Source organism: Protomyctophum bolini (genome assembly GCF_963924005.1).
Source record: "Protomyctophum bolini genome assembly, chromosome: 4".
Lineage (NCBI taxonomy): Eukaryota > Metazoa > Chordata > Actinopteri > Myctophiformes > Myctophidae > Protomyctophum > Protomyctophum bolini.
In genome coordinates this window covers 34,616,416-34,633,304 of record NC_137865.1, presented here as the reverse complement: position 1 = coordinate 34,633,304, position 16,889 = coordinate 34,616,416, and the positions used below count along the sequence as shown (strand labels likewise).

The window sequence follows — 16,889 nt, the reverse complement described above, 5'->3', positions numbered from 1 at the left end:
TGAGATTACTATTTGATCCAAAGAGAATGGATTCAGTTCTTCCCAGGTGTAAAGATAGTTTGTTATCAGCGAGCCAGGTGCAGATTCTACCGAGTTCAGAGCTACGGGCCTTTTCAACCTGCAGATTGTTCCTTGTAATTTACAAGGTAGGTTTATGAAGTATAAGCGCTGGTCATAATGCATTGTAAGGACAGTGTGAAAGCACATTATAACTATGATACTCAAATCCATTAAGTGTTCAAAGTCCAGGTTGTGTGGGTGAATGTCATGAAACCTTTAAGACCAAGAAAAGGTTTAGGCATGTGAAAGTGTAAATAAGAGGCTCTCCACCTGTTGTATGGCCTGGCTAGCTTTGACAATGTGCTGATCACAACAGTAAAGCTGTTATATGCCTCCTGTCAGCCTAAATTAATCCTGTTTACTGTCAATATGTGTGTTTATTTGTTTATTTATTTGTTTATTCTTCAATGTACATTTAAACCCACATAGAGTAGTCAGATAGCACTACAAACATCTACAACTAGCATGGCGTGCGTGCTTGCGTGCGTACTTCTGTGAAGACAATGAGGCATGTATACTACAAACAGGGCTGACAATTTATGTCTGTGTGTGTGTGTGTGTGTGTGTGTGTGTGTGTGTGTGTGTGTGTGTGTGTGTTCTGTGGTGGCCTTATATATATGTTTTAATCATTTCAATTGAAACAGGCCTCGAAAAAAAACGTAATAAAAATCACACCCGTGTGAACCGAGTGGTGCACCACATTTTGGTGGTCAAATGCGGAAGTGCAACCGAGTGCTCTATGTTAAAGCCCAGCTGCACGGGGTTTCCCGGTCATGAATCCACGGGTCCGCCTGTAGTCCCTCCTCTTACCACTAGGGCCCAGTGCTTCAACGTTGAAGAGCCTCACTGGGGCCTTGGTGTGCACTCACTGCACTAGCAGCGCTGAGAGTTGCGATTGCATTGCATCATTGTATAGCCTATGCAGCCTGTTATACCTTATACAGTCATTACAAGTAAAATAATTGTTTAATCAAGCTGCTTTTGTGTATTTTTCTACTTGGCTGTGCTGTATGCTGTTCACACTTTGAAGTCCGATAATACACACAAAGGAAAAAAAAACATTTTTTTTAAATAATAATTAATTATAAAAATCATGACGTCATGAACGGGGCCTCCCGATCCTTAAGGCCGCCCCTGTGTGTGTGGGTGGTGTGTGTGTGTGTGTGTGTGTGTGTGTGTGTGTGTGTGTGTGTGTGTGTGTGTGTGTGTGTGTGTGTGTGACAGTGACATGTCCTGCTTCATATTGCACAACGTGATGAACAGGGGACAGCATTACACCACAAAACAGGAACAGCATGTAACCAGCAGGGAGCAACTCGAGATCAATGGAAGCAAGGGAAAAGGTACACTTGAAAAATAGTACATATAATTAGTCAGCATTTAGCTCCTACTGTTGCTCCGAGAAATAGGAGTTCAGCACAGCAGAGAAATATAAAAATCCCTTTATAACCAACAACATGAAACTACAGCATTGCTTTAAATGAAGCCAAAGGTTTGGATGAACAGAAAAGGCAACATTTTTCTCTTCTTTAACAAGAGAGATTAGATGCAGAAAAAGTAGAACGCTGGTGGGAGAATGCTTGAAGCACTGTCTTGTAACATATTTCAATGCAGATCTTTAATCTACCTGGTGGTGCGCCTCAGGTCCCATGTGGCAAATTCATACTCATGGAGGCTGACTGCCTTGGCTGTCCGGGGCCAGGTGGCATGGCGCTTGATGGGCACGAGCTCATGACCCGAGCCTCGGTCTGGGTCGCGGCTGAAGCAGCTGCCCATCCTTCCACAACAAATGACGTTCCAAAATAGCAGTACAGTTAAAATGTTCCCCAATATGAAATATTAACCGGAAAACTGTCCTCTCCAATTAGCTTAGACATTTATTGGGCAATTCGGCACCCATTTAGAGACATTAAGTTTAGCGGAGTCAGGACAGTCTTTTGCATGTTAATTGCTTGACACACTTTCCTCCTTTTTCTTTATCCAATTTTTTCCACCAGGATAATATTTTTCCTGCTACTCTGCTTTTCGAATTACACGTGGCTCTATGTTTTGATCAAAGCCACCAAAAATGCCATCAAAAACACAAAAGTTAGTCATTTCTATTATGCTCTTTATTCTTTCTTGCATCTTCTGAATCCTCTCCTCGTGTCAAGAAAATATGTCTCCCCGCCTTTTCTCCCTGCTGGTCTCTCTGGTCTGTTTCTCCTGTTTGTTTTGTTCAGAGCGGTGTCAGCCTCTTGTCTCTCCAGCCCTGTCCTCCCTCGGTGCTGCCTGCCTCACATGATCCCCTCTCTCGGCTCAAATGCTAATGTGTGGCCTGCCCTGCAGCCCCCATAGCAGTCTCACATCTCCACTCCAGGATCAAAATTCCTGCCATCTCCCACAGAACAGCCAGACATTTTAACATGTGTTACAACATTGTATCAACAATTTTGTCACCTCCTCCCCCCCCCCCCCCCCCCGTCCTTCAATCCTTTGCTTTGTGAGTCCTCGTCTGTCTCTGCTCTGTGCCCCCCGAGCCCTGTTCTTGTCTGTGGACAACAGGCATGTGCAGAAGCGCTGTGCCTGCCTACGCTCCAGTGCTGCGTGGGCTTGTCAACAAGCTTCCACACAATGTTTTCCATCGTATCCATAGTGACAAAGTCAGACTCATTAACACTTAGCCCGCTAGCATTTATTGAACAATTTGGATCTAATTCACGCCAGCATTTTTCCCATTTGAGCTCTTATTTTGAAAGGCACATTTCCAGTCTACCGGAAGTAGTATTATCCTAGGAAGCTGAACGGAGCCTGGACAGGCCTGGTTTACAATATGAATCCAAAACCGGGGCACTGTAGAGCTCCACATCGTCAAAGAAACGTTGTTTTGACCAAAAATGCCATCTGGGACAAGCAATAGGAGATACAGGCGATTGAAAGAAACAGATAGAATGGATTATTATGACGACAACATAGCTAGCTAACCGGCTAACGTAAGTAGCATTATGGCTCGATCGATCGAATGCACTATAAAAGCGCAATTGCCATTAAGCCTGCAGTTTCTATTAGCTTGGATTCCCCATCGATGATGTCACTGGTGGATGGGTTTCTGAACTGCCCACATCCCTCCTATGAGACACAGAATGAGTAGAAAGAAATTGTGCCATTTTATCATGATCATTACAAATTATATGAAGATAGGTTGAAAAGTGGTGAAGCGGTCCTTTATTATAATATATGTTAATCAAAACGTATTCTCGAGATGTGTTTTTTCTATTTTTCAAGCCCATCATTCAAGTCCTTCAGATATAGGCTAAATGTTTCCATAAAATACACGGTACGGTATGACAGTCAGTAGCAACTTTAAGCAACGACGGATACGGCAGTCGGCTACGGCAAACCGGAAATGGGTCAGTGCTCGATACATAAACCTGCTCTCCGTCGCAGCCCTTTCTACTACGGCAGAACCTACACTTCCACGTAGTGTCTACAACGCCATGTCATAACCATGTTTATTAAAACAGTTTTAGAATAACACAGATTTCTCCAGCACCTTCCTCTTTCCACTGCTGATCATGTCCAGTGCATGTAAGAATTAAGCAATATCGGCACCAACCCGCACATCTGGAGCAATTAGGGGTTTAGCGTCTTGCTCAAGGACACTTCGACACCAACTCTGGGGAGCGTATGTCTTTCCCAGCGTGATTGTTTAGAGGCCCCTCAATATAGTCCGGACACATTACCTGGCCTGGTGGAGATATCTACCCCATTTCATTACACTGCAGTGACTGCACAACTGTACACAAATCTGTGTCATCACAACTCAACAGTGGTCCAACTGCAGACACTTAAATGATCAATCAACAAAATCTGTACAGTATACTAGGCAGTAGGCAGGCTTTAAGACAATACAGGAAATATCCAGTAGAGGGCACCACAGATAGGCTACCATCTCTGCCTCTATTATACAATATTGTTTTGGTAATGCGACTCCAGATAATATTTCAAATCCACAAGCCAAAATGAATGTTATAACGAAATAAAGCACAGACTGCACCGTTTCAATTTGGCTTTTCTGTGCTAAAAACTGAGACGGTTACATTTCAGCTCACCGGGTAACAGGAAAAATCTGTCTTCAGTGTACAGTTTATAGTCTCGGGTGTCATGATGGTTAACATCCCAGGGAGGATACAATACAGAATACACTTTCACAATCTTCCTCCCTTTCTTTCAGTAAAACTAGGCTCCAGACTTCCCAAAACAAACTGGTCACCCCCCCCGAACCCACCTCACCCCTGCCCACATTGACAGGCTGGAATGGCTTAGGGTCGACAACAGAGTACAGCATCTTGCAATGGGTCTGGTCCACACCCACAACACCAGAGGGAGTGCAACGAACCATGTACAACCCAGATTCGGCACAAACAAGGGACTAAATTATTTTCTGTAAATAAATATTTCAATCAATCAATCAGTCTATCTCTCTCTTTCTATTCATTACTGTCTTTCTCCTTTTCTCCCTCTCTCCTGTTGTCGGAGGAAGAGGATTAATTTAATACCACAGCCCTCTGGGAAGCTTAAATATTCAGCACATCCATTTTCAGTCTGCCAACTAACTTCACACAAAGTATGCATTTATGCGCATGCACGCACGCACGCACGCACGCCCGCACGCAGTCCTCAAATGACATTAAAGAGTGTGATCACACCAACGAGAGTTGGAAACAAAAGCAGAAAAAGACAAAAGGCAGGAAAGAGGATGGAGATCAGAGAGAGGGACAGAGGAAGACGGAAAGAAGCATGAGACGACCACAAAGAGTGTCACTGTATCAAAGACAAAAGGTGAATGAGAGGCAGAGAGAAAAGTCCCACCAGTGTGAAGTGAGGGGCGCTCTCATCACCTTTTTATCATACGACGTAAATTCTCCATTCATTGTCAATGGGAATTTAATGTTTGTGTAAGACAAAAATCTACACTAATAGATGAATATAGGAGGGGCTAGTTCCACTCAATAACAGACAGATGGAGGGGGAAATAAGATTCAGTGGGTAGAGCAAGGCACAGAGGTTCTATTCCCTGTGCAACGCAGACGATAGAGACAGACAGAATGGCATTTAGATCAGTGGCACTGGCATTCTGGGAAAAGGGACCAGGTCTATGGGAGGTCTTTTAAGTCTACAAATATTCTTTTATCTATAGATACTGTGGATGAAAGGTTAGAGTGAAGAACAATGTACACGACACACACACACACACACACACACGTGTGAACACAAAGGAAGTTCTCTCTCTCATATGCACGCACATGCATGCGCATGCACGCACACACAATGCCCATATACATACAGTTAAATTATTAGCCAGTGGCAGACTTGAACACATCCAATACTTTTCCCAGCAGCAGTGTGAATGTGGTGAGTCAGCCAGTAGCTGACTCATCGCTCTACCATTGTCAGAGAACACGACTGTACACACACACACACACACACACACACACACACCATAACCCTCCCTTTATGAGCCCTATACCTGTCCTGAAGCACAGCTTCCTGTGCTAAATCCCTCAAGCTACCATCGTGACTTCTTCATTTTCATTGTTTTTCTCAACCAGGCCGAAGGCATGTTGGAGAGAGTATGTTTTGCACTCCGTGTGTGTGTGTGTGTGTGTGTGTGTGTGTGTGTGTGTGTGTGTGTGTGTGCGACTGTGCGTGTGTCCGTCCGTCCTTCCTTCCTTCCTTTATTTCGTCCGTCCGTTACCAGTTAATCTCCGGCACCGTTGGCCCCATCCATGCCAAACTTTGCACACACACTCCCTGGATGCCAACGATGAACCTCTGCCCCAAATATTCATCAATGACCTGTTATAGCGCCACCATCAGGCCGATTTAGGCAAAACACATTCATGTAGATTACATTTTATCCATACATCACACAATTCGGTAATCGGTATACAAGTAAATAGAGTTTCGGCAGCTACGTAGCCCTCACATCTAAAGTTCGGGCTGCTAAGTAGTTCTACATTCAATGTTTTCTAACATGTTCAATAATAGCTGATGTACAAGCTTGCAGCGCAATCACAAAATGTCAACAGATTATGTTTACAGATTATCATTACAATGACTGTCAAAAATAATGTTTAACTTCTCTGGCTGTTTCTGAGAGCCTTCCTCAGACAAATGAAAAACAAGAAGAGCTTTTGTTTGCTATATAGGAGCTTTCTTCTCTCACAAGCCTTTACTTGGCTGCAAGGGAACTGTTGGTTCTCTGGTTTAACCACAGACAAACAAAGAGCTTTTCATTGGAAGACAAAGAAACACCATGCAGCCAAGTGAGAGCACAAACTGGACCTTCAGTTTAAATACTTTCAGGTGATTTGCCTATCTTATCAAGCGTATTAGCATAGGCATATAGGGCGTTGCAGTCTCTGTGTGTGTGTGTGTGTGTGTGTGTGTGTGTGTGTGTGTGTGTGTGGCTGCACAACAGTGACACTTGGTGGTCAACCAAATGCTATTTCCGTGCCCGGATGGACCGGACAGACCCAGCCAGCCAGCCAGGGACACACATTGCTGTCTATAGGGGTGGCTAGCACCACTCAAATAGCATGCATGTACCATGAATGCTCCACTGATAAAATAATAATATATATCAGGTTTAAGCTGAGAAAATGGCGGAGAAGATATGTGGATAATATATGTTTAACTCTTGGGTCCTTCATTTTACACTCTCAAGAGTTATTGTTAAAGTCTACACAATTAAAGAATCTAGAATAATCATATTTTGATCAACAATTGGTACAAACAAATAGGACCTACAGCATGGAATTGTGGACAAAACAACAAAATATCAGTTTTGGGTCTGAGAGTTTAAATGTCATGGTGGTCAAATGCAGAATAAATAATGGGCCTTGATATGAAAAGGGTTGAAAACCACTAAGTTTCATAAACTTAGACTCTGCATCTATGTTTTAGGGACAGAGAAGAATTTTCATAAAACTGCAAATTTCATTAGCTCATAAAGCTGAATTATTTTCACTTACAAACTTCTCTTATACTGGGTTTTTAGATATTGGTCCAAAGTGTGTGTAAAGTTTCGAGCAAATTGCGCAAACATCCCAGGAGTACATTCGATTTAACAGTTTTTCATATAATAAAAAATGGTGGGAGATTAAAAGTCTAAAAGTTAGAACACGAAAGTTGTTCGGCATGAGGAGACACATCATGTGTATCAAAGTTGTATTGCCTGTTCAAAGTTAGCATTTTCAATTGAGCTATAACGCCACCCTTTGGCCAATGGTCGTGGGCATGGCCCTCTACCATGTTGAAAGTTTCGCAAAAAACGACTTCACAGTTAAGCCTTAACTGCTATGTTTAGCAGAAGGAGAAGAAGGAGGAGAAGAAGAATGAAACGTACAATAAGGGACCAAAGTCCCCTCTCGGGCATGATCCCTTAAAAAGCCATTTGGAAGAATGGGCATCAAGTCGTCTTTAATGCATCCACTCCAACATACAGGATTATACTAAGCCTTATAAATTTTAAGCCTTGCAAGGTCCTGCTTCTAACGTAATTGTAAGTGGCTTTGTGATAAGCTTCTTTGTCATGGTTTCATGATAGCATGATTGTGCTTACGCTGCCATTCACAGTGGCGGCGGCAGTGACTCAGGGGTAGAGTAGTAGTAGTAGTAGTAGCAGAGCGGTCTCTTGGGAATCGGATGGTTCCCAGTTCGATCCCTGTGGGATCCCCCAGAGTTAGTGTCCTTGAGCAAGACTCTGAACCCCTAATTGCTCCCGATGTGCAGGTTGCTGTCTTGCATGATTTCCTCTGTCATTGGTGTGTGAATATGTGTGAATGGGTGAATGTAATGCACAATCTATGTAAAGGTGTATGAATGTGTGTGGATGGGTGAATGTAATGCACAATCTATGTAAAGGTGTATGAATGTGTGTGTGGATGGGTGAATGTAAAGCATCTATGTAAAGTGTCTTGGATTAAAGCGCTATATAAATGCAACAATTCCCATTTATATTAAAAATATCCCTGCATAACTAATTACACATTTCTCCGAGGTACTGCACACAATGCGTCTCACCGGTGCCAGAAGAGCCACAATGTTTGATGTATGAAGGAGAGTGTCGCAATACTTAACACTCGATATCGGAGCAATCAATTAATATATATATATTTTTTTATCAAATGTATCAGTCAAGTAAATTAGATTTCAATCATAATGAGGGCAGAAACTAGAAAAAGTGCCCTTCAGGGCACAGGTCTCCACCAGGATAATAGCATTTATGATGTTTGGACAAAATGTGTAGGAGTAATATATGAAACAGATCTATGTTGAACACAAGACTATGGAGATACTGTATACTGATTTGCGTCTTGTATGGATGGATAAAATCTGTACGAGTAATATAAATAGCAAAAGTTGGCCTCATGATAGCGCTATAACAGGTAGATGTGGAAAATGCAGGGCAAAGGTTTTTCCTTGGCCTCTAGGGAGTGTGCATACAAAGATGTACACAGATTGGTGCAGTTATAGGTGAAAACATGAATTGGCCTGTTATAGCACCAACATGAGGCTGATTGGAATTTTTGTAAGTGGCATTTCTTCCTCTAGTGCCTAGTAGTGGGAATGCGTGTGCATAATTTCAAAGAAAGCGCACACTGTGTTCATATAGGGATGGAATATGAAGATCACATGACTATAGAGATAATGTATACCAATTTGCGTGATGTATGGCTAAAATGTGTATGAGTAATATAAAGAAATGTGTTTTGCAAAAACCGACCTCATGGTGGCGCTATAACAGGCCGTTGAGGCAGAGGTTCGTCGTTGGCATCCAGGGAGTATGTATGCACAGTTTGGCATCGGTCAGGCTAACGGTGCCGGAGATTAGCTGTACACGGACGGACGGAGTGCAGAACATACTCTCTCCCCATGCCTTCGGCCTGGTGGAGACAATACATTTTTCTCCCACTGCCTTTGCTCTGAAAACAGAATGTTCTAAAGAGGTCATAAACAACTGTGTCCTGGATGGTCTGTGTGTTTGGGTCTCATTCCAGCCAAACACTAAACAAGATAATTTCCCCCAATTAACACTAATTAACTAAATCAACTGGTGTAGCAATTGACCATATGCAGACCACATCCATCTCGCCACTTTGCCTTTGCACTAGGTGCAACTTCCCATTGACAGCCCATTCATCCAAACAAATGTCCCATCTGATAATTAACACAATCCCTCCTGCCACAAGGGCAGGGATCGTGAGGCCAGTGAGTGACCAGGCCAAATGCGCGGAATACCAAAGTAGAAGAAGAGATCCTCTGCAACCAAGGTTTATTAAAATCAGGTTAGGAAGCGAAGACCGTACGGTGGACTCCATGTTGCTCCCTGGAAGGAAAGAAACATGCGCAATTGAGACCAGGAAGTTGTACATGCACAAATCATAGATATAGCACAAATGGCCAGGCAGATGGTGTGATTCTACTGAAAGGAGAGATGCTTGTACATGTCACATCCGACTAACATTACTGTCTGTGTGATGATCCATGCTGGGACTTACTTATCCACTTGCTGTTAAAACTTTAATATAAAAATGTAAAATGCAATGACGTGAGCATCACTCCTTTCAGTGGTTTTATTTTTTATTTGCGTGCAAATATAATAGGTACAAGCATTCCTTTGTCCCTCTGTCAATCACACTCCTTAACAGAGTCCTTGCAGAGGGCAGACAGGTTATGGGAAGGAGGGTTTGAGGTGATGCTCTTCTTTTTGCACTAGGTATGTCAGCATGTGTGTTAATTACATTTTGTCACTGTGTACCTCTACTGTTTGTATTGTATTGTACTAGCCTAACACTAAAACATTCCAGGGGACTAAAATGTGACTAAACTATTCAAAAGACTATGACTAAAACTAAAATCAAAATTTGCTGTCAAAATCAACACTGCACGCCCAGGCGGTGGCGTAACCTTCTGGGCACACGACTGGTAATCCAGCCGCAGTGTGCCACGGGTTCGACTCCCGAGGCCGACACGGCCTTTACTGCATGTCTTCCCCCATCTCTCTCCCGTTTCCTGTCAGCCTACTGTCTGTCCCTTCAAAAACCAATAAAAGGCGTAAGCCGCAAAAAAATATCTTTAAAAAAATATATTTATCAACACTGCACATACACACACACACACACACACACACACACACGCTCCTATACCGCATGCAACACTCCCTCCAGAGGGCCACATTGCATATTACTGTTGTAGTAAAAATAGCCGATCTACAAGCTCAAACGACAGTTTTAGTGTTAGGCTAGTTTTAGTCGACTAAATATCATAAGATTTTAGTTGACTAAATCTACAGTTGATTTAGGCGACTAAAATGTTATTTTGGTGGGCATTGATGCCATTATAATGGTTTTACACTTGCTGAAAATAGCAGATCTACAAGCTCACAATGTAGATCTGCTATTTTCAGCAAGCAACCAAGTGTAAAATGACCTTTTAGTCTCGTTTTTATTTGTTGACGAAATTGACAATATATTTAGTCTTAGTTTTAGTCATCATAGCTTAGTTTTCCTGTACTTTCCATTTAGTTTGTCAGTGAAAAAAAAGGTAGTCGACAAACATTTTTCGTCATAGTATTAGTCGACAAAAAACAACATTACGTGCCTGCATGCTAGTTTCTTTGGCAATGGCAGTAAGAAAAGTCTTTCTCCTATAAAGTAGAAAATGTATAGCCAACTAAAAGTTCAAGAATATAAAGAATTCTTACATGAATTGTATATCTTGCCTTATTCTGGTAATAATAACTGCAGGGACTGCCATGGACAGAGGCAAAAGCCTAATTTATATTCCCACTCAAGCCACTAAAAGCTACTAAAAGCTGGGGGAAAAAGCACACAGAAATAATTTGGAAGCAGCTGGAGTGCCCTCGAGACTAGATAAAATTAGTCAGTTTGAACAGGCGCGCATTTTGATGACTAAAATGTATAATAGCGTCTGTAGAGCGGTGGTTCCTACAGTGGGGTCCGGGGACCCCCAGGGATCCTTGAGGGAGTTCCAGGGGCTCCCCGCCTAAATGATAGTTAGAAACCAAATGGACCCTTATGAGTCTGCAACTCAGAGTGTACAAATGGAACCTCTCACAGTTAAATCAACATTGATTTCACCATATAAATTGGGGTCCCAGAGATAAATGGGGGGTACGATTTTCATAGGTACAGGTACATTTTCATCTCATTTGTTTCTACAATGTTCTACTTTCAACTACAGGCTTCATTACAGACAGAAACCCAAGGGGTGCACCTGTCTTTCTGATGTCAATATGTTTTATTTTAATTGTTGGACACATTTTGGCACACAGCATCAATGAGATACCACAGCCGATTAAATTCAAAAGGAAACAATTATAAGCCTTTGCTCCCTTAAAGGACAACTTCACCACTTTTCAACGTATCTTCAATTATAATTAGCCCCTCACTAATGTTCATGATAAAATACCACAATTATTTTTCCTACTCTGTGTCTCATAGGAAGGCTGATTGCAGTTCAGAAACCCACCAGTGACATCATCGTTAGGCTTTTTCTTTAAAAATATATATATATATTTAGATTTGTATTATCGTGAGAACGTTGGCTTCCATTTTCACATTGCAATATTTCAGGAATACAAAGCCAGCAGTTTCTATAGAGCGTTTCAGTCCCGCCCCCGACGAGGGCCCAGGAAATAATTTCCCGTTAATTTTCCCCATAGACTTTTAAAAAAGTATTTATTTAAAGACGTTTACGCTGCGGACAGAGCCAACTCTTGTTGACAATAAACACAATGTTTTGGGCAGGTCAAATAATTAGCAAGAAGAAAACACCTTTTCTTTTTAGTCCAAAACACATTCCAACCTGTTGCTCTTTTTGTTTTTTGTTTCCTGTAACATCTGCTTTATCCGCCGCAGCCCCTGAACAGACAATGTTTAAACCCCCAGGAGATGTTATAAAATGTAGCCTTAAAAGTCCACCACTACACGAGGATATTGGATAAGTCGTGGGGGGGGGGGGGGGTCTTCATTCCTCCTGTACAAATACCCTTCAGAAGGAGTAAAATGATGGCTCTGGACAGGAAGCCACAGAACCCCACACAGATCCAAGGAAGGAACACGTTGTCCCTCTTTCTCTGGAGGAAATCTTACTCTAAAAAGGTTGGTGGACATTAAAGCATGGGGTTGAGGTACCTGCCGGCAGCTGTCATGGTGAAAACCATGTAGTACCAATCTATGCATGCATTGTATACAGACAAAAACATGGGAAAACTCTTTGAGTACAAATGTTACTATTGTCTGTCACTCTTGACTCGGACACACAAATACTACTCGCACGCACGCACCTTGCTAAATCCACATTGTATTGCATTAGTGATAATAAGCAATATAACAACATAATTGACATTATGCATCAGCTAAGAGCTAATGCAATTCCCGGCATTTTCACTGTGTGTGCGTTTTTATTTAACCCTTATTTAACCCGTAAAAACACATTGAGACAGAGCCTCTTTTTCAAGTGGAAACTGTTTTTTTAGTGGCAACTGGCCAAACGCGGGAAGCGAACGCAGCTCGTACATATTTGGGGTTTTTTAAGATTTATTTTTATGTTATTATTTTTTTAAGTTAAATATGTTATTTTTAAGTTAAGTTTATAACTTAGCCATAACCATATAAGGAGTCCCCAAAGCAGCTATACGTCCAAATATGGAGTGTGTTGCATCAATCACAAACAAATCACTCAGCTCCATATATGGGCACAAAGGGGGGACACACAGACACACACACACACAGACAGACAGACAAGCTCCATATATGGGCACAAAGGGGGGACACACAGACACACACACACACACACACACACACACAGACAGACAGACATGATCTGCTAGGTCTCATAGTAAGTGCTCACTGCGTTTGCAATTACAGAACAGCCAATAATACATCCATGATACCCCGTAGTTCCTATAAAATATAATACAAAAAATCTCCAAAGTGAATCTTTAAGTCAGAGAGAAAATACAACATCAATAATAAATATGGAGGCCAATGCCCAGGCTACTACACAAAGTACACATCTACACATGTGCAGTTGTTTGATTGTACATTCTGAGATGATCAATTTTAGTCTGGACTGCAGGTCGTTCCATGACCAAGGGTCAAAGAAAGCGAGAATTTTTTTGCCCCCCTTGGATTTGACTGCTGCTACTACACACCGTAGTGTGTGTGTGTGTGTGTGTGTGTGTGTGTGTGTGTGTGTGTGTGTGTGTGTGTGTGTACTGTGTATACCGATGGCACGTGTGTTCATGTCTCTTAGCAAATATAGCTTTGCTCAAACAGTTTAAAAGTGTGTGTGTTCGCTACATGGCGATAGGACAGGACTGCGTGCGTGCGTGCGGAACACCACAACAACACATGGACCGCAATGTACACACCAAGTCGCTGACAGGATGCGCGCACGTCATCCCAGCTTAGTAAAATGTTAAAAGAAAAAATATTTAAGACCGATTCTACTATGGCTCCGAGACATGGACAATTAATGCAAAATCTGTCTTGGAAGAGCCACCTATCGACTAATCTAATATACAGCAACCTTCCCCGTGTTTCTTCACTAGTCCAATCCAGAAGAACACAGTTTGCCGGCCACTGCTACAGAGCTGACAATGAGGTTATATCTTCCCTTCTTCTCTGGAGTCCTGCCTAAAAGCAGACCAGAGGTAGAAAACTGTTGTTCCCTGATGTCATCGCTAGAGACACAGGCATCAGTGAGCAGGAACTGGGGATGGCAATGAAGGACCGGGAAGTCTGGCGTAATATTGTGAAATCCACGATCTCGACCACAGTCGAAAAATGATGATGTTGTTAGTTTGGCTGTTCTTAACCCCCGGACAGTTATGGACTACATTAGTATCAATAAAAGCAATACGCAACAACAAGCTGTCTTGGTCGAAACACCTGACCAATATGTCCACCCAGGGGGCGGTCAGAAGCTTCCAGCACGGAGGAGAATGGCCAGTAGTAGTAATAATAATAATAATGGATTTAATTTTTATAGCACTTTTCCAAGTACTCAAAGCGCTTTACAATGGGTTCATTCATTCATACATTGGGAGGTGAAGCGGCGAACAGTCGACGCCAGCGTCCTCACTTCCCTCATTCACACACCAATGGTGGCAAGCTAGCACTGAACAACTCATTGGAGGCAATGTGGGGTTCAGTGTCTTGCCCAAGGACACTTCGGAGGAGCCAGGATTCGAACCGCCGACCCACGGATCATTGGACGACCCACGGATCATTGGACGACCTGCTACAAGCAGGTCGTCCTGCTACAAGCTACAGGTGTGCAGTGTCATGAAGTATGCCTCACTCACCTGGATGCTGGCTGCACCTACACATCTTGGTCTACTGGACAATATTCAGAGGAAGGCCCTCAAAATAATTGGAGTTGACCAGGACAGTACACAACTCTGCGCTGCCTGCCGGCTGCCAGGAGATCCACCATACAGCGAAACATCCGCCATGCTCCAATACATGCATGTTGGACAGAACCTTTCTCCACACTGCTGTCAGGGTGTGGTGGAACAGCCTACCAGAGCATCTAGTTGACTAGTTGACTCTATAGTTGACATCACAGAGAGAATGGCCTTTCTTGCCTTTAAACGAGTTCATCTCACACTCTCACACTGACTGTTTTGTTGATTTGTGATGACAATTACTCTGTCACTTGACCGGCAACAACTGGCCATAGTTAGGCTTAGGCTATACAGTATACAACAACCTATGCAATTTACAAACTAGAGAACCCCTTCAACCAAAATCCAGTGCAGAATGGATTGTGGATGAAACGCCCCTTTAAACAATTCAGGCGACAGCTAGGGTCATCTTGTGGTCAAACACCCTCATACCGCTAATCAGTTGAGAATTAGCAACAACAGGGCCATATTTAGCAGCTCCACGACCCACCATAGAACTCATCTTTTCACTTAAGCGTCGAAGGTATGGAAACTTCAACTTGTTGCACATCATCTCACTCCTAAAGCCAACATTAATAGAATTATGCTTACTTTATGAAGTAGCTCGCCCCATCGTCCGTAAAGCCTTCCTCCCATCCCGCAGGTAAGTCTATAAATATGAACAGGCAAAGGCAAGTTGGTGTCATTAAAGTTTGTTTCCAGGCCTGCTCTCTCTGTAAACACAAGCAGCAGGTGAAAAGTAAACATGCACAATGCATTTAGCAGATAAGCCTGTTTAAAAACAAATGGCACACGGTTCGTTCTTAGTCTAGTAGTAGTCCGTACAGTCCAACTATCTATGTATCTATCTAATAGATAGGAGGTTAGATTCTAACCTGAGCGAATCATGTGTCCGGAGTTGACAGGCTCCTCCGTCCGGGGATGGAGCCAGGTGGTGCTGCGGGTTTCATCGCTGTGTGTGTGTGTGTGTGTGTGTGTGGGAGAGAGGGAGAGAGAGAGAGAGAGAGAGAGAGAGAGAGAGAGAGAGAGGAAAGAAAAACACCTGTTACACCCAGCCAGAGGAAACAAACGCCAGCCAGCACTCAGTATAACTGGCGCCGTTAAACCATTAAAAAGCCGTTAACCGTTTAGTACCGAGTACCGACTCACTTGATGAAGAACACCCTGCCGTCCCCGCAGACGCCGTAGGACCAGCGCTCAGGTAGCGTGTCCCCCGGCCGGCTGAGGCTGAGCGGCGCCGCCATGATCACAATCCTGTTTTCATTCCCTCTCTCTCCATGGAGTCTCCAGGGAGCTCAGTGGGCAAAGAGCTAACTGCTGCTTAAAGGGGACGGCCCAGAGATAGACCACAATACCAAGGAACCAACTGTCAACATTTTTTGCCCGCCGACAGTAGGAAGAACAGAACTATACTACATTAAGTGCATTTTGAGCAGTGCTTTTCAACCCTTTTCATATCAAGGTGGTCCATTATTTATTCAGCCGTTGAGCCACGGACCAGGACCACCATTTGATGGCATTTAGCTTCTCAGACCCGAAACTAAAGAATATTTTGATGCTGCACAATTGACAATTCCATGCTGTATTGATTGCTATCATTACAGGCAAACGTTGATCAGAATATAAATTATTCTACATTCTCTAATTGTGTAGACTTAAAATTAAAGCCAATTAAATGGGTCCATAATAAATGGTTTCATTTTACGCTCTCAAGAGTTAAAGATATATGTGTCCATGTCCATAAATACAAACTCTCTTTAGCTGGGGACCACTTGGAACCCCGTCAAGGACCACTGGTGGTCCCCGGACCACTGGTTGAGAACCACTGATTTAGATGGAGAACAACAAGAACATAATGCGCATTTCAAAGTTAAAGTGGTTAAGCTCCCACAACCATCTGATGAGCCATGTTATTATTTTGATCATTCAACAGGAGGAATGTTGATTATGCGATTAAAGGCTTCACTTAGACCAGTGTTTCCCAACCTTAGAGTAGACTACAGCATAGAGGCTTGAAATGGTATAACCCAAATACTTCATCAATGTAACCGTGACAGACAGACAGACAGGCAGGCAGACAGACAGACAGACAGACAGACAGACAGGCAGGCAGACAGGCAGGCAGGTTTTTTACAGTCTTCTTATATATTTTTTTTATTTAACCAGTAAAATCACATTGAGACTGTGTCTCTTTTACAAGTGGGAACTGGCCAAGAGGCAGAAATAAAAATTACACTTCAATACCACATCGTCAATGTTACATTTTGAACCAGCAAATACAACATCCATAATACACCTTAAAGTACCTATGCATAAATACAACAAGTCACCTGTCCTATTTTTTAGT

The 16,889-nt window shown here is 42.8% G+C and overlaps 1 protein-coding gene across 7 annotated transcripts in view; it reads right to left on the bottom strand.

The window, feature by feature from the left end:
• LOC308314145 (pleckstrin homology domain-containing family A member 7-like) overlaps positions 1-15,805 on the bottom strand; it is a 140,432-nt gene extending 124,627 nt beyond the window's left edge. For 6 of the 7 annotated variants that reach the window (XM_080761575.1, XM_080761578.1, XM_080761579.1 and 3 more), the window contains exons 1-3: positions 15,692-15,805; positions 15,418-15,494; positions 15,134-15,191 (exon numbers count right to left, since the gene is read on the bottom strand). In XM_080761575.1, coding sequence (XP_080617701.1) covers positions 15,134-15,191; positions 15,418-15,494; positions 15,692-15,786 — 230 coding nt within the window. In that variant the 5' untranslated portion in view covers positions 15,787-15,805. Of the gene's footprint in view, positions 1-1,687; positions 2,344-15,133; positions 15,192-15,417; positions 15,495-15,691 lie in introns of those variants that run through there. The other variant, XM_080761581.1, reaches the window with a different exon arrangement.
• Between the last annotated feature and the right edge of the window lie 1,084 nt (positions 15,806-16,889).